This window comes from Myripristis murdjan, chromosome 9 (genome assembly GCF_902150065.1).
Source record: "Myripristis murdjan chromosome 9, fMyrMur1.1, whole genome shotgun sequence".
In the NCBI taxonomy this organism is placed as follows: Eukaryota; Metazoa; Chordata; class Actinopteri; order Holocentriformes; family Holocentridae; genus Myripristis; species Myripristis murdjan.
In genome coordinates, this window is record NC_043988.1 from 424,593 (window position 1) to 442,569 (window position 17,977).

Consider the following 17,977-nt stretch of genomic DNA (forward strand, 5'->3'; position numbering starts at 1 on the left):
GATGGTAAGGTTTTCATTGGGTCCTTGCAAAACTGTACATATCTTAAATGGGTAGAGCAGGGTAACATGGCTTCATGTAAGACCTGACAATGGGCAGCCTAATAATCATCCAGAGCTAATATAATAAGCTCATGGCTCGTTAGCATAAAACTAGTGCCAAGCTAATGTCGAAAGTAATTGTCCTATCAATAATACCTTATCAGCCTAAAGTTGCAAGTTTGCTGCTGGAACTTATCTTTTACCAACTAATGTATGTGGCTGTGAATATAACTTCCCTCTTTTCCAATTTAGTTACAATATGAGTGTGGGGGGAAAAAAAAAAAAAAAAAAAAAACACTTTTTGACACCTGACACAAAATCATAAAGACTTTATTAGAAAATGCCATACCATCTGAACTGCAATATGTATAATACAGGAGCATATTGTAGAATTGATCCATCCTACACTGGGTGTGTACAGGAAGACCTTGACCTGAACATTTGTTAAAGAATGTTAAAGAAGTTAAAGAATGGGGATCCATGGCATCACTTGCCATTCATGACAGCAACTTTGTAAAACATTGTCCAAACAGGAATGTCATAATTGCTCGAATCAAATGACATGACCATTTGAACATGAGTCAGATCCTTTGATAAATGGGTTGTTTGTGCATCAGTGGTTGTTATTCAATGCTAAGGGCTCTCCTTTTCTTTGCAGTGTGTGTGTATGCATGATGGCACCACTCAACATCAGCTGTGCTCTCATTCTCCAAAGTGCCAAGTTTGATCATGTACACTGTTAAAAGAAACAGAATATACAGATTTTTTTACACAAAACAAAACATGGTATCATCACATGGTATCATGTTGTAGAACAGAAGAAACTGACCAAAAAGACTTTTTTTTTTTTTTTTAAATGCCATTTCAGGCTGTAAAAACTTGCTACATGGGGGTGCCCTGGTGGCTCACCAGATAAGATCACACACCACTTGTTAAGGCTGAGTCCTGATCGCAGCATACTGGGTACGAATAAGACCACAACCCATTTGCTGCATGTCATCCACTCTCTCTCCCTTGCCTTTCCTGTCTCTCTCTACTGTGACTATCAGATAAAGCAGAAATGCCCCCCAAAAAAAATCTAAAAAAAAAAAAAAAAATGCTACACATCAAACTCGAACTTTGTTTAACAATTTGAGTGGATTAAGGTGGTTATTTTTATGAATGTTAGCTGGAGGGAAGTTCATCTTAATGGGAGGAGGTTAACAGTTGGAGCATCAAGCCAGTATCCAGCACTCAGTAATGATGAGAGGAAGATAGTACCACTGTCCTCTATAACAGCGAGGGATTAAGTGAAATATTGACTTTTTTTTTTTTCCAAAATGGGTGAACAATACCTTTATGAGCAGCACTGCAGAAATGTGGTGCAAACTGTATTCATGAACTGATCTAGTTATGTGCTTGCTCCATATTTTGTCCGTTGTTGAGTCTAAATAGTCCTCATTTTCCCAATTTAAATTATTGCAGCTTTAGGGTTAGAAATAATGTGTTTAATTGCACCGGAGCACAGAATTTAAGAGCTGCTGCCAACTCCGAATTGTATATGGAAGAAAAAACCCTGCATATTGTCAATAAATATGACCCCCAAAATTTCTTGCATCATGTTTTTAGGGGAGCTCGTGTCTTATTAAAGTGACAGTTCACATTTTTGGACATGAAGTTGTATGAAATCCTCGCTGGCAGTGTAGTTAATGAAAAGGGGCAAATGTGTGGTCTCCTGAAGTATTGAAATAGGTACTTCCAGCTAGTTTGCTGTGGTCGCAAAAATAAAAAGTTTTGCTTCTCAAAACAACGTAAATTCTAAATAGCAATAAACTTCCATCACAAAACCAACTCCGGGAAAAAAGTCAGACATTTTCGCTCCATCAGTATCAGTGCGCACTCCCACCGGGTGATGGCCACACCTGTTTTATCAGCTGTTTCAAGCAAACGCGCTTGGATGGCGGCATGAGAGAGCAAGACATATAGAGACAAGTTTATTGTTAGAGAAGAAAAACAAAAATGGTGTGGACAACAAAAACCTGCTAGTGAAATACATAAGGTCTTCGCCTTATGTATTTCCTGTCACTGACTAACCTCGTCGCCAACTTTCGCCTCTTGGAGTCAGTTTGAGCAGCCAAACCAAGATAGCAAGATAGCAGACCTCAGCCGGCAAAGCCATTCATTGTGTATGTGATTGCGGGGTGCAAAGGCGCACCAGTCTGCGCCAAACTGGCTCGCGCCGGCGCCCGGCGCCCAAATTGAAATTTTTTTAACTTGGGCACAGCGCCCTGTGATGACACCTTGGCGAGTCCAATAGGAGAGAATAGTGGAATCAGAAAAACATCTGGCTGATTTTGGCAGAACGGCACAACAACAATGGAGGAAAGCATCATTGTGGTTGTCTCTCTGTGTGCAGAGCTGTGGGACACCAGACTACAGTCCTACCGGGATCTCATAAGAAATCCCAATCATGGAGAGAGAGATCCAACAATTTGGGAATACCAGGTGTGTTGGCAGATGCCCCTTTTCCACCAAAAAGAACCCAGTGCTAGTTCGGTGCTGGTGCTAGAGCCAGAGCCAGTGCTTAACTTGTTCCAACAAAGAACCGGTTTGCTTTTCCATCGGCCAAGAGCCAAGCGGAGCCAAGTTAGACCCACGTCATTACGTCAGCGTAAAATGTGATCATGTGGGTGTGCGAGACGCTCGCTCGGAATCACAATAACAAACATGGACGACAAATGGACGACCCATCGTAGCGATGCAAATACTGCTCGTATCTTTACAATTATTGCTGGCCAACCGTCGTATTCGCGGTCGGAACGAATGACGACTACGTTTAGCTATACGCTTATAGCGTATGCTGTTCCCGTTTGGTCTGTAACCCCCGCCCACCAATGACAAGGTTGGGTTGCGTCATCAGTTCTTTCTCCGGCCCCTGTTTAGCCCCTGCTCGAAGTTGGTGCTTGCCTGGAACTGATTTGGAACCAGTTTGGCCGGTGCTTGGGCAGTGGAAAAACAAGAACCGGTGCTAAGTCAGGCACTAGCTCCGAACCAGCCCTGGAACCGGTTTGGTGGAAAAGGGGTAAGAGATATATGATGTTTTTGCTTTCCACAATAGGCAAGTTTTTTTTTCTTTTTTTCTGCAATCAAAGATCAATACTGTTGTAAACTGAAGCAAATGATTTACTACACGGACAGGAGGTGTACATATTTAGAAATCTAGTTCACTGACATCATTTGATATGCACTACTCTTGCAAAGACAATGCAGTATAGTCATACAATTATCATGCCGTCAGCGCTGTACCCGGCACAGAGCACGGCCTAAACCGTGCGCTATGTGAAAGTCCCTTAATACGACAGCAGCGTCATCAATAGCCAAGCCAATCAAATCGATTGTTTACCTTTCAGCACCAGAGAATAGTGGAAGAGAGATGAGACGAGAAAATGGCTTGCTCCAAAATGAGAAAAAGAACTTTAAAGATGAATGGACGGACCAATACATGTTTATTCTGCCTGCATCCAGTTCTAAACCATTGTGTCTCATATGATGTGAATCAATAATCAACAATGTCTAAATGAGATGGTGGGGGCCCTAAGCAGCACCTTCAGCAGCAGACTGCTGCACCCACTCTGCAAGAAGGAACATTGCTGCAGGTCCTTTATTCCATTGCAGTCAGACTGTTTAACCCAGTACTGTATAAAGCTGCACGTAATGTTACACACTTGCTGCTATGTTTTTGCACACTACTACTGTTTTCTTTTTTGCACTGCCTCGTACTATGTATAGTGTATTATACTGTGTATATTTTATATTGTGTCCCTTGTTTTGAATCCTCTCTCCTAATGCTGCTGCCTGTAACACCTGAATTTCCCCTATGGGGATAAATAAAGTGTTATCTTATCTTGTAGCCTAGTAATGATGACCAACGGAAAAGATATCAAGATTTCTCGTTGTCAGCATTGTAGGTCAAACATATTGTGTGTTACTTCAGAGGGCTCCCTGGTTTTTTATATGACCTCTCCAAGAGTGGTGATTGTCCAGATATTGTTGTCATAGAAACAAAACCCACGCCTAACAGAAAAAAAAATGCTGTTTCTGATGAGACACTGGATTGAGACTCTCCGCAGGGCCTTGCCAGTGCCTCTCTCTTCTGTCAGAAAAAAAACACTATGTCAATACGGGCAAAGCCTACTAGTATCTACTGATACTGATGGAGCGAAAATGGTACCAAGTGATTGTGAAGTCTGAGTTTTTTCCCGGTGTTGGTTTTGTGACAGAAATGTATTACTATTTGAATGTATGTTGTTTTGAGAAGCAAAGCTTTTTAATTTTGTGACCCCAGCAAACTAGCTGGACCTATTTCAGTACTTCAGGAGGCCAGAACTTTGCCTAGGGGACACCTTAAGTAAACAAAAAAATCCCTTGACATGCACTGCACTGCCGGGGAGGAGTTCATATAATTTAACTTCCAAAAATGCAAACTATCCCTTTAAAGGGACTTAAAGGTATCAGGTAAGATATTTTCTCTATTGGAAAAATGCTGGTCTGACCGGGGTGAGGGGTGTTGGGTTGGACAAGACGGAGGACGTCAGGTGAATGGGCGGTCCTTCAATGCATCCTTGGACACTTGTGTTTACACCTCTAATGTGATGCGGACACAAGCATCCCAGACCACCTCCGAATGTGTCCTGAGATCTGATCACACAGGATGCATTGAGGATGAACTGCTACTGTTTATACCTGTACTTAGGTGTCAGGTTGTGTTCGGATTTCTCTGGAAAGATGTTAATACCAGGTGGGAACAGCCTCAATGTGTCTTGCTTTTGTCCGCATCCCATTAGAAGTGTAAACAGACATATGTCCCAAGACGTATTGTAGGACCGCCTCTTACCTGATGACCTCTGTCTTGTCCAGCTGACTCTCTCAGTGAGATCTGATCAGAATTGGGTAGGTGAGACATATTTTAATGCCAAGTGGGAACAGAGGAGGATGGGCTGCTGCTGGGAGGAGCGGCTGCTGTTGAATTTTTCACATACATTTTTGACAGTTTGAACTCAACAAAACAAAACGTATGTAGCCTAGGGTTGCAAAGGGGTGGAAAATTTCTAGTAAATTTATTATATTGATTTTATTTTGAGTAGAACTTTAATCGATTCTTCCATTGAACAACAAAAAATATGAATGTTGAATAAAAAAAAAAAAAAACAAAAAAACACATCCCCAATGCCCAATGTAAATGAAATGAAAAATGAAAGCATTCTCTCTCAAGCTTCTCAATCCTCTGGTTTCTGCCTTTTTTCTCAGTTCTTTACAGTTGATGCTGGATAAATGAATAGAAATAGGCTAGATGAATAGATGAACACTCGTCAATCAGCATGCTAAATGAAACTATAACCTACATTCTTGGATGATTACTGTATTTATATGAAAACTGGTTAGCAGAAGGCAGAGGACACAGCATCACAGTTGAGCTTGCTAATAGCTACTGTATAAACACCTTGACTTATTTTTTCCAGATAAACTTTAATACCATAGGTCAAATAAATTTACCCCAGTAAAATCATCAAAATATACTTTACTGGATATAGTCCATGCGCTCAAATGTAGGCCTAGTTGTGTGGCCTGAGTAGTCATGCTGCAGTGTGCAGGATTCTAGAAATGATCTGTTCGTGGGATGGAGGAATGCACAGTGTGGGGTAGAAATTCGACTGAATTTGCATTAAATCATAATCAAAAAAGATTATGCTCCAAGATGTTTTGTTTCCAACTACATTTAAGTTCCATCTCATAGGCTAATCTGCAATTTGGCAAATTTCCAGTTTATTCCTGTAAATTCCTGTTAATTCCCATATATTCCCATAAATTCCTTTTTAATACCCATGGAAAGTTTCCAATTTTGAAAATTCCTGGAATTTTGAAACCCTAATCTAGCCCCATGATGAAGGGAGACAGACTAGAAAGCTCATCAATCACACAGAAATTATCTGAATGCACTGCACAAGTGGGAAGTGCGACAATATCTATTCTGGCTGAACTGTTACCAATTTCCAACTGGTGAGCCATGTTTTCATTTCTAAAATGTCTCTAGCTAAATGCTGAACCATACTTACATTTCATTTCAAACCTGGGTCCTACTTCTGTCAGCTCAATGTCCTTGTGGTCTGCTTTCTTATAGGTGTGATGTCTGCAATGAAACAGCATACTGATGACCATTTACCTTAAATAACACAGTCTATATGGCATTTACATTCAGAGAGTGCTGTCAGACTGACCTAAAGGATATGAAATCTTCTTGGTTGGCAAATGTGATGACCCGCCTGCTGTCTTCTTTGGGCGTTGGAAACAGATACTTGAGGATGTTAGACACCTGTGTGAGGACAGTCAGTCAGCTGTCTGCACAAACTGCTGAGAGCAAAGAGCAACTTGGTGTGCAGAGTGCAGTGTCTCGTAACTCACCCTCTGGCCAAGCCGGGATGTGAAGTTGTGAAATATGAGGTGGGGGTAGGCCTCAGACATGGTGCCTATATCTGGAACATCATGTCTCATTACCACATTGTAAAGTGTGAAATAAGCTGTGGGTCCAAATGGCAAGTGGCACACGACCAGTCCATCTGCAAGTCCAGACAAGAAAAGACTCAAATAATCCAACTGCAGCATCTCACATCACAGTTTGACCTGCTCTAAGTAGATTGACATAGCCACTAATATTCAAGACTGACCATAAAACGAGAAATGACTGTTTCCCATTGGTAGCCACTAGCCAATAGGGATTTGGTCGCAAATTTTTTTTGTTTGCTGATTTTTATAGCACCATGCTTATCTTGAATTAATACTTTGTAATTTAAATTACATTTGTTGAATTAATTAATTAAGAAATAACTTAAAATACATCTATCTACAAATTGCAGAAATCTACGTTTGTGTTAGTGTCTGATTATCTCTGCGACCAAACATCTGATTGACTTTAAACTTGGTAGATGTGTTGCTGGCGCCCCTCCGCTGCAATGTGGTCTATCTGTCGTAGCAGCATATTACCCACAGCCTAAATAACATTATCGGAGTGGAAGCACAAACTCTGGCAGGAACGCTGTGTGGTTATGAGTGGTGCTTTCTTAACATGACATTTTTGCTGTGTTGTCCTGTGACATGGCCATCACCAGGCCTGTTTTTTTCCCAGCCCTGAACATCCCAGCAGCTGCATCAAGAGGCCAGATGAATAAATCTGTGTACACACAGAACCAGAAATATACATAAGCATTATTTTCGATATATACGTTTTTCGTCAGACTAATATAAAGCCGAGCATACGTATTGTTGTGTTTTATAAAACTTGCGAGTATATGGTGCATGAGCCTGTTTTCCTCTCCCACAATGAACCATAAATGTTTGAAGACACAACCAGCCATTTTTATATCAATTCTCCGCCTGCTCCTCCAGTCTTTACACCTGTCAATCAAACAAACAGGAACTGAAAAGTGATGTTTCACCGACTGCGTTGTGTTCTCTAAGAACAACAACAGCTGTCATTACACGCCACCATTATGCATAGCTGTGCGGTTCTTTTTAACATCCATATAATTAATTCAACACATAGACCTATAAAGTGATGTATTAGAGATCTATCATGGTTAGTTTGTGTGCTGACATCTAAACTAGTATTACAAGGTGCATCACAACTAATGAAATCAAAACAATTTTAACAGCTTAAATAAAATGCTGACTCTGATTTAATGTAAATTAAATCAGACAATGCCATAAAAAATGATCACAAACAAGTAATTAATCAATTTTGCCATATATGTGCAGCAGTTAAAACAGTAAAGATAATGAGCACAGAAATGTTTCACAATGACCAAGATTGATTTCGCAGTCTGAGGCTGCAGGCTATTAACACCATCTAGCTATGAGACAGCCCTAGCCCGCAGTGGCATGGCAGTAGAAAACTGGCTATTGAGAACCTTTCCAAATCACACAAACTGACTGCATGGATACACTGTAGTAACAGGAAATATTCATATTTTGGGTGAACTGCTCCTTTAAATCAAACAGGTGTACCTGGCTGTCCTCTGGTCTCGTGCACGATGACGAGGTCTGTGACATTATTGGCTCTACAGGCTTGGACCAGTGTGACGATCTCGTGGTTCCCCCTGTTCATGCGCTGAGCTCCAGGGAACATCAGCTTGATCTCCTGTCAAAGCACAGTTCACAAGGCAGCACCAAGGTTATTCTAGTTCACTAAAACTGATAAATACTAAAACTAGGTGTGGAAAAAACATTTTCGTTTTTAGGTTTTTCTTAGTTAACTAAAATGAAAATAAGCAGATTTTAGAAAACAAATGAGAATTAACGATAGTGTAGTTATAAAACTAACAAATTAAATAAACTGTAGAGAAAATGTGTTTAGCTTGAGTGTTTGTGAGTTTGGTCAAATGTATGAGCACAACAAGCATGAGGAGACGTTGGTGCTGATATTTATTGAGACTTGGACATCCACTTGTTTTCACTGAGGATGCATTTAAAAACCCGGTGGGAACAGAGTCTATGAATTAGAGTTGACTGCCTTCACAAAGTGTTGTGTTTAGATTGGAATACCTATTCTGACAAACACCCCTCATATTAGAATAAAAAAAGTAAGTCAAACTAATACTGAAACTAGGAAAAACTCTACTAAAACTAAATTTAAAAAAAAAAAAAAAAAAAAAAAAAAAACTAAACTGAAACAAGCAAACCCACTTTACAAACTAAGTGAAACTAAACTAAATTGAAAACAAAAAACAAAACAAGACAAAAAAATGAATAAAACAAAACTATAAGCAGCACTGACTGGCACAGGTAAGCTGAGAGAGGCAGGGAAGACAGAGGGGACAACATGCAGCAAATGATCTGGGCTCGGATTCAAACCCAGGACACTGCAGTAAGGACCCAGCCTTAATTATGAGCTCTACCAGATCAGCTACCGGGGCATCCCATGCCAATTATTTTCAATGTTTGGCCCATTTACAACAATTCACCAATTCACAACAATTCACCATTTTACATTGCATGTAGGGGTACAAAAGATTTCACAACATATGGTCAAAATCCCTCAATTTTGTTAAAACACCTGCATTATCATGTTCTACTTCTGTGGCTAGCAAAGTTGTCGCCATTCATAAACCACAGAACTGATAATTGGCTATGTAATAGGTTTTTTTTTTATAGTAGTCAACTGTCTTCACTAGTCATTTTTACAGCAGTGAAATGTAAGGTTCAAACATTTTTTAGTGTTTTGTTTTAAAGTGTCAGACCTGTAAGCCTGACGATTTTTTCACAACAACGAGTGAGCTCACAGTGAATGAGGTAAGAAAGCTACATTGTGAGCCAGTAATACGAGAAGACAGAGGAAGAGAGCTGCACAGTTTAGCAAGGCAGATGGTCAATGGACAGAGAGCATAAACAAGCAAAACAAACATTTTGATTTACTGCAACCACGAGAGGCCACATCTCTTAATCATAGAGTAAGCGTTTCAATCAGTCCCACTGCCACAGGTGAATGAAGTCAAGTACCAAGCAAGATTTCAAGAGGTTTATTTGTCCCATGCATGATTGTACATGTACAGCAGCAGGGAAATGCGATTGCAACTACTCCAGCAACTGTGCAAGTAATAAATATGTATGACTTCTATTTACAGGAGAGGAAAAAAGTTAAAAATAAAAATAAAATATAGTAAGAAATAAGAAATGAATGGCATATTCACAGGATGTATATGCACATAGTAAAAATACACAGTTTGAGTAGTGACAAGTAATAACAGTCACAGTGTGCAGGGGACTGTGTGCAATTATCAGACAGCAGGTAGGTATAAGGTGCTGAGCTAGGTGCAGGATGTATGATGCATATGTTTATGTTTTTAAGTGATTTTTAAGTGTTTATGATCTGTTTATGATCCTCTCAGTCCTGGCCTTGATGGAGATGAGACGTTTGCCAGAGGGCAGCCATTCAAACAGTTTGTGGTTGAGGTGGTGAGTGTCCTTGATGATCCGATTTGCGCTGGGTGTAGATGTCCAGGAGGCAGAGCAGTGCTGTTCGGGTGATGTGTTCAGCACACTGGATCACTCTGTGCAGGGCTTTCCTATCCTGAGAGCTGCAGCTGCTGTACCAGGCAGTGATGCTCCCAGAAAGCACAGACCCTACTGTGGCAGTGTAGAAGGATTTCAGCAGCACAGTGGAGATCTTGAATTTCCTCAGCCGCCTGAGGTGATACAAGCGCTGCCTTGCCTTCTTCACCAGGGTGGTGGATGTGTGTGGACCATGTCAGATCCTCGGAGATGTGAACCCCAGGTACCTGTAGCTGCTCACTTTCTCCACTAGGGGTACCGTAGATAGTGAGTGGTGTGTAGTGGATCCTCTGCTTCTCTCTCCTGAAGTCTACCACCATCTCGTTCGTCTTGGAGACATTCTGGTCCAAGTTGTTGTCCTTACACCATGATGAGAGCAGCTCCACCTCCTCCAGATAAGCTGTCTTGTTGTTGTTGTTGGAGATCAGGCCTACCACCACTGTGTCATCTGCAAACTTCACAATGATGTTGGAGCTGTTTGTGGCTATGCAGTCATAGGTATAGAGGGAGTAGAGCAGAGGGCTCAGTACGCAGCCCTGGGGGCCACCAATGTTAAGGGTTCGGGAGCTGGAGGTGTGGGTTCCAACCTTCACCACCTGTGGTCTGTCAGTCAGGAAGCTCTGAACCCAGCAGCAGAGTGTGGGGCTCAGCCCCAGGTCCCTGAGCTTGGTGACGAGTGTGTGGGGAGCTATAGTGTTGAAAGCTGATCTGTAATCAATGAACAGCGAATGCGCATAATTCCCCTTTCCAGTGTCCAGGTGGGAGAGGGTGAGTGGAGGACGGCATCATCAGTACTCCTATTTGGGCAATAGGCGAACTGAAGGGGGTCCAATGAGTCAGGCAGTGATGAGTAGAAGTCTTTGATGAGTCTCTCAAAGCGCTTCATCCACACGGAGGTCAGTGCTACAAGGCGGTAGTCATTTAAGCAGGCTGGGTTCGTTTTTTTAGGCACGGGGATAATGGTGGACTTTTTGAAGCATGTGGGGACGACAGAGTGGGCCAGGAACAGACTGAAAATAGAGGTGAACACCGGAACTAGCTGGCTTGCACAAGATTTTAGCACTCACCCGGGGATCCCATCTGGGCCGGCTGTATTCCTGCTGTTCACTCGTGTCAGAGCTCTCCTTACGGCGTGCTCTGAGAGGACGAGTGGAAGCGATGGAAGCGTGTTCTGTGGAGTGACATGTCACGCTTCTATATTTCTATATCTGAGGAATGAGTCTCGGTTTGGTGAATGCCAGGAGAATGTTACCTGACCGTGGAGTCAATCGACTTCATACACTCCAGCCGCCGGGCGTGGCAGACCCTGAACATGCTGACAGGAAGGTCAACAACCCCAGCACAGTGCCCCATCACAGCAAACTCCATTGCGTCGCTACTGCTGAGTAATGGCCGGTTCCCCAATGCCGATAAGGCCTTCACCAGATCAACATCTGCAAGAGTCCATGAGCTGCTCAGGGCCCCAGGATGCAACTCTGATTTATCCATGGACTTCTTGGCGCTGGAAATGGAGCAGGCCATCCAATGCCTGAAGACTGGCAAGGCACCAGGCATAGATGGTATCCATGCGGAGTACATAAAACACCAAGGGAAGAATGCAACCGATTGGCTCCACTCTTCCCTCTCCACGTCTCCGCCACTTAAAGCTGCCAAATATCTGGCGTCATGCTAAGGTGATCGCCCTGCCAAAGCCTAACAAGCCGAGCGACGACCCCAGGGGATACAGGCCCATCTCACTGCTCTGCATCCCACTCCTGGAACGCCTCATTCTGGCTCGTATCACCCCAGTGATCGACCCCCAGCTATCTAAAGAACAAGCTGGCTTTCGAAGTGGCAGGTCAACAACAGACCAGGTAACCCTCCTGTGCCAAGACATTGAAGACAGCTTCCAGGCAGGGGAGAAGGCTGGTACTGTATTTCTCGACCTCACAGCTGCCTACGATACTGTCTGGCTACGCGGGTTACACCTGAAGCTACTGGAGACCATCCCAGATAAGCACACGGTGAGCTTCATAATGGAGATGCTGAGCAACCGCAGCTTCCAGCTACTGACCAGCAACAGCCAAAGCAGCAGGGTGAGAAAGCTCAAGAACGGCGTCCCACAAGGCTCGGTGCTGGCACTAATGCTGTTTAACATCTACATCCATGACCTACCCGCAAACTACATCAAGGAAGTACGGTTATGCAGATGACGTGGCCATCTTACTCAGCAAACCATCGTGGACGGCAATGGAGGAGGGCCTCTCGGAAGACATGAACATCCTGTCTTCATACCTGCGTCTGCGTGCTAGACGACCTGCAAGGGTACCTGACCACACCACCAGGCACAGGTGTCATCGTCTTGCATGGGCCAGGGAGCATTTACGCTGGACGAGGGACCAGTGGGCCTCAGTGCTGTTCTCTGATGAAAGCCGATTCATGTTGAGCAGAAATGATGGCCGTCAACGATGTTGGAGACGTCAAGGAGAGCACTATGCATCAGCCACTGTTGTCACCAGACGAGCCTTTGGTGGTGGTGGTGTTACTGTGTGGGCAGGTGTGTCTAGTCAATACAGAACTGCCCTAATGGTACAGTGACAAGCCCATACTACCTGAATAACATCATTAATCCAGTCATTGTGCCCCTGCATGAACAACACAGGCCTAATTTCATCCTCATGGACGACAATGCTCCAGCTCATCGAGGTCGTATCATTAGGGAACGGTTGCTGGAGACTGGGTTACCTCAGATGGAGTGGCCTGCACTTTCTCCAGACCTGAATCCCATAGAAAACCTATGGGATCAGCTGAGTCGCCGTGTAGAGGCTCGGAGCTCTGTACCCCAGAACCTCAATGTCCTGAGGGCCACCCTTCAAGAAGAGTGGGATGCCATGCCTCAGCAGACAATAAATCGACTTGTGAACAGCATGAGACGTCGTTGTCAAGCTGTAATTGATGCTCAAGGGCACATGACAAGTTATTGAGTCATTGACATTTTTTGTTGTGGTATACCCACCACTGTTGTTGGCTTTTGTTTCAAGAAATTGTTTGAGATGAGGAAATCACCAGTGCATGCTTCTACTGAAATGTCCTACTTTCATGATATAATATCACTGTAGCGTGAACTTTTTACATTTTCTGTAAATTTCACCCGAAAGCCAAATATCCCTAACTTTTTGTGAGTAGTGTGTATATATATATATATATATATACATATACAGTACAGGCCAAAAGTTTGGATACACCTTCTCATTCAATGCGTTTTCTTTATTTTCATGACTATTTACATTGTAGATTCTCACTGAAGGAATCAAAACTATGAATGAACACATGTGGAGTTATGTACTTAACAAAAAAAGGTGAAATAACTGAAAACATGTTTTATATTCTAGTTTCTTCAAAATAGCCACCCTTTGCTCTGATTACTGCTTTGCACACTCTTGGCATTCTCTCGATGAGCTTCAAGAGGTAGTCACCTGAAATGGTTTTCCAACAGTCTTGAAGGAGTTCCCAGAGGTGTTTAGCACTTGTTGGCCCCTTTGCCTTCACTCTGCGGTCCAGCTCACCCCAAACCATCTCGATTGGGTTCAGGTCCGGTGACTGTGGAGGCCAGGTCATCTGCCGCAGCACTCCATCACTCTCCTTCTTGGTCAAATAGCCCTTACACAGCCTGGAGGTGTGTTTGGGCGCATTGTCCTGTTGAAAAATAAATGATGGTCCAACTAAACGCAAACTGGATGGGATGGCATGTCGCTGCAGGATGCTGTGGTAGCCATGCTGGTTCGGTGTGCCTTCAATTTTGAATAAATCCCCAACAGTGTCACCAGCAAAACACCCCCACACCATCACACCTCCTCCTCCATGCTTCACAGTGGGAACCAGGCATGTGGAACCCATCCGTTCACCTTTTCTGCGTCTCACAAAGACACGGCGGTTGGAACCAAAGATCTCAAATTTGGACTCATCAGACCAAAGCACAGATTTCCACTGGTCTAATGTCCATTCCTTGTGTTTCTTGGCCCAAACAAATCTCTTCTGCTTGTTGCCTCTCCTTAGCAGTGGTTTCCTAGCAGCTATTTGACCATGAAGGCCTGATTCTCGCAGTCTCCTCTTAACAGTTGTTCTAGAGATGGGTCTGCTGCTAGAACTCTGTGTGGCATTTATCTGGTCTCTGATCTGAGCTGCTGTTAACTTGTGATTTCTGAGGCTGGTGACTCGGATGAACTTGTCCTCAGAAGCAGAGGTGATTCTTGGTCTTCCTTTCCTGGGTCGGTCCTCATGTGTGCCAGTTTCATTGTAGCGCTTGATGGTTTTTGCGACTCCACTTGGGGACACAAAAAAGTTTTTGCAATTTTCTGGACTGACTGACCTTCATTTCTTAAAGTAATGATGGCCACTCGTTTTTCTTTAGTTAGCTGATTGGTTCTTGCCATAACATGAATTTTAACAGTTGTCCAATAGGGCTTTCGGCTGTGTAGTAACCTGACTTCTGCACAACACAACTGATGGTCCCAACCCCATTGATAAAGCAAGAAATTCCACTAATTACCCTGATAAGGCACACCTGTGAAGTGGAAAACCATTTCAGGTGACTACCTCTTGAAGCTCATCGAGAGAATGCCAAGAGTGTGCAAAGCAGTAATCAGAGCAAAGGTGGCTATTTTGAAGAAACTAGAATATAAAACATGTTTTCAGTTATTTCACCTTTTTTTGTTAAGTACATAACTCCACATGTGTTCATTCATAGTTTTGATTCCTTCAGTGAGAATCTACATGTAAATAGTCATGAAAATAAAGAAATTTAATGTTTCATCACAAGAGAAACTGGGCTTACCTTGGCAAACATTTTGAGTCGGGAGCTGGGGTCCCTGGATGTGGTGACCATGACTTTAGGATCTTCCACTCCAGCCCATTTATACTCATCATCCATGTGAGAGCTGACACCTGTGCACACAAGACTCAATATATAACTCTCACAAAAATAGGTGGATTTCATAAAACAGTGTTTGTACTGTCTTATATGGTACATCATAGGAAAAGTAAAGTGAGACACTAGCCCTCTGCTCCTTCATCATCATACTCCAGTAGTTTCTGTAACTGCACGGCCTCTCTGCGCACCTCGGTTGGAATCAGACGATTTTCTGCATTTAAAAAATAGGAGCAAAAACAATTCAGATTTTTTTTAACCAGCCTTTCAGGTATGGAATGAGCGATGCACAGCTTGAAAAATGAAATCATCCTACCATCAAGAGCAGCCTTCAACTTTGTTTCTTCTCTTCAATTGTTCGCAGCCTGTCCTCCAGTGCCTTCCTGTATAGGTACTCCCGCCCGCAGTCTCACCTCTCGACGAAGCTGTTATAGAGATTCATCAACCATTTATTCATTCATTCATCTTCTAAACCGCTTATCCTCACAAGGGTCGCGGGGGGTTGCTGGAGCCTATCCCAGCGCACATAGGGCAGAAGGCAGTGAAAACACCCTGGACAGGTCGCCAGTCCATCGCAGGGCAGGACAGACAACACTGACATCCACACACACAATCACACCTAGGGGCAATTTAGCTTCTCCAATTCCCTGGCCTGCATGTCTTTGGACGGTGGGAGGAAACCGGAGTGCCGCGGCGGAAAACCCACGCAGACACGGGAGAACATGCAAAACTCCACACACAAAGGACCCTGGGTGAAATCGAATCAGGACTTCTTACTGTGAGGCGACAGTGCTAGCCACTGCACCACCGGCCGCCCGTATGCATCAACCACACACAGAAATGTGAGCACAGATTTAAAATTATTAATAGCAGTGTTTGTTTGAAATTAGAAAGCCAATATGAATTGAAGGGAATGTTTGTTTAAAAAAAAAAACAAGTGTTAGGACAAATGCAAAAAAAAAAAAAAAAACATGTATAAATGTCTAAGTCACTTGCAGAACTGCTGTGAAAAGGAATTAAAAATGTGTAGTAAACTTTGTATATTAAAAAAAGTTTAAATATTAGATGGTGAACAAATACAAAACCTAGCTATATACACAGGAGTATGAAAAGTATGTGCATTTTTTTATTGTATTGTTGTATTTTACTAAAGTTAGCATTGAAAGGATTGTCTAACAGATTATGAATTTAAGTGCTGTAAGAGATAAGCGATAAATGAGCTATGGCTTCAAACTACAACTTTTCAGTCACTGAAATATAACTCTGATTGCTCATGTTACTGTTAGCTGACAGTTCATCACCAATGGTAGGCTATTTGCAAAAACGCTGAAAGGAATATAAAATAAATCACCCCCAAAACATGGAACTCTCTCTAGCCCTTGAATGGAGAGGATGTCATACCAGACCCCCAACAGACTTGGCAAGTTAAAGAGCCCTGCTCATAAAACGTTACAAACGAAATCATGAGCAGCCACTCTTCAGTTTGACATTCAATCAGTACACCAAACAGCATCTGTTTCATGTACGTAGTTCCCATTTTCCATATTGTTCCCACAAATTTTTCCACACCAAAATACACTGTAGTGTGCAGCAATCGGTGGAACTCACAAACATTAAACTGGTATAACCATGTATATGAGTTTATCTTTTTAATCACTGTTTATGTATTATAGATAGATAGATAGACGTGGGCTACTTGGCGTATTGGATGGACCAAGAGTATTCCAAAACTGACCTGCTTTAGTTATCTGAAATTTTCTGTTAGAATCCCAACTCTATCCCCAAAATGGAGATAACAAGGACATGTAGCGGTTGTGGTTTCACCAAATTTGTTCAATTATTCCTGCGATTCCACGACTTAAACTCGCGTTTTATCCGGGGATAAAATGGGGTGTTTATATTCAATGAAGAATCAAGCTAACATTAACCACTAGCTAACAGTTTGCCTACGATGCTAACGTTTCTTTTTCCCCAAGTTTGTTTTCGGCAATGTTACATTGTTGATTTGGTGATTACATCAGATAACCAGCTACTAAACTGACACAGAGATTATGTACTTTATGAGCCGTTAGCTGACTTACCATGATGTTCCGTTAGCAGCTATAGCAAGTTCTCCACATGGAGACCAGAAAAGACACATATAAACCTTCACTCCATTGGCTAACAGAGAAGCCAATGACAACGCTTGATACTGGCCCGCGAGCTTACCGGTACTTATGCTTCAAATTAAAAGCTACCGGTTGATTTGTGGCCTTCTGACTTGTAAAGTCAGAAGGTTGAAAACATGTGTTTTGAAACGCTTCTGAACGTAAATAATAAGAAAACGGACCCTAAAGTTTTTGTGTTGGTTGTTTTTATCATATAATAGGCTATAGCATGGCAATTGCCATTACAAAATAGCACATGGGTCATTATATAATTTTGGGACATTTTGAGTTGCAGAATTTTTGAAAAAAAAAGGTTAATGTTTTCCAATACAAATATTTTTCCCTGACAAAGAAGTGTTTAAATGTAACTTTGGATAAATGGCCAGATATTAAAACAACCACTATTCCTGGTAGAATAGGTGTGTCCCTTTTACCAATATTTTAAATTTTAATTGCCAATTAAAAAAGAAATCAAAACTTAAACCCCCATTTTCACAGAATGCAATCAATGGTCTACATATTTTTCTTCAAAAAGTTTTGAAATGCCAAGGTAATTTTGTTGAAATAAGTATACAGCATGACATACTTCTCAGCCACAAAGTTTCTACTTATTTACTTTGGTTTTAGGAAACAATTAAATATATATATATATATATATATATATATATTATCACATATTACATAATAGTAACTTAGTTGGCAGTGGTGTATCATAGTTGACTAAAGTAACAGTTGACTGGACATAAAAAAAATATGATGAAACATAATCATAATGTAAATTATTAATATTATACTGCTTTTATGT

General features: G+C 42.1%; 1 protein-coding gene across 2 annotated transcripts; it reads right to left on the reverse strand.

The window, feature by feature from the left end:
• Nucleotides 1–352: 352 nt before the first annotated feature.
• imp4 (IMP U3 small nucleolar ribonucleoprotein 4) lies at nt 353–17,226 on the reverse strand. Of its 2 annotated transcripts, none has more exons than XM_030060852.1 (9): nt 17,107–17,226; nt 15,342–15,450; nt 15,156–15,239; nt 14,933–15,042; nt 8,077–8,209; nt 6,478–6,632; nt 6,294–6,388; nt 6,132–6,205; nt 353–775 (listed from the first exon to the last, which is right to left on the reverse strand). In XM_030060852.1, the coding sequence occupies exons 4-9, from the start codon at nt 15,026–15,028 to the stop codon at nt 663–665; spliced, it is 666 nt and encodes a 221-aa protein (XP_029916712.1). In that variant the 5' UTR covers nt 15,029–15,042; nt 15,156–15,239; nt 15,342–15,450; nt 17,107–17,226; the 3' UTR covers nt 353–662. The 2 variants fall into 2 exon arrangements, with proteins under 2 accessions (XP_029916712.1, XP_029916713.1); XM_030060853.1 differs by lacking the exon at nt 353–775 and adding an exon at nt 5,231–5,341.
• Nucleotides 17,227–17,977: the final 751 nt, after the last annotated feature.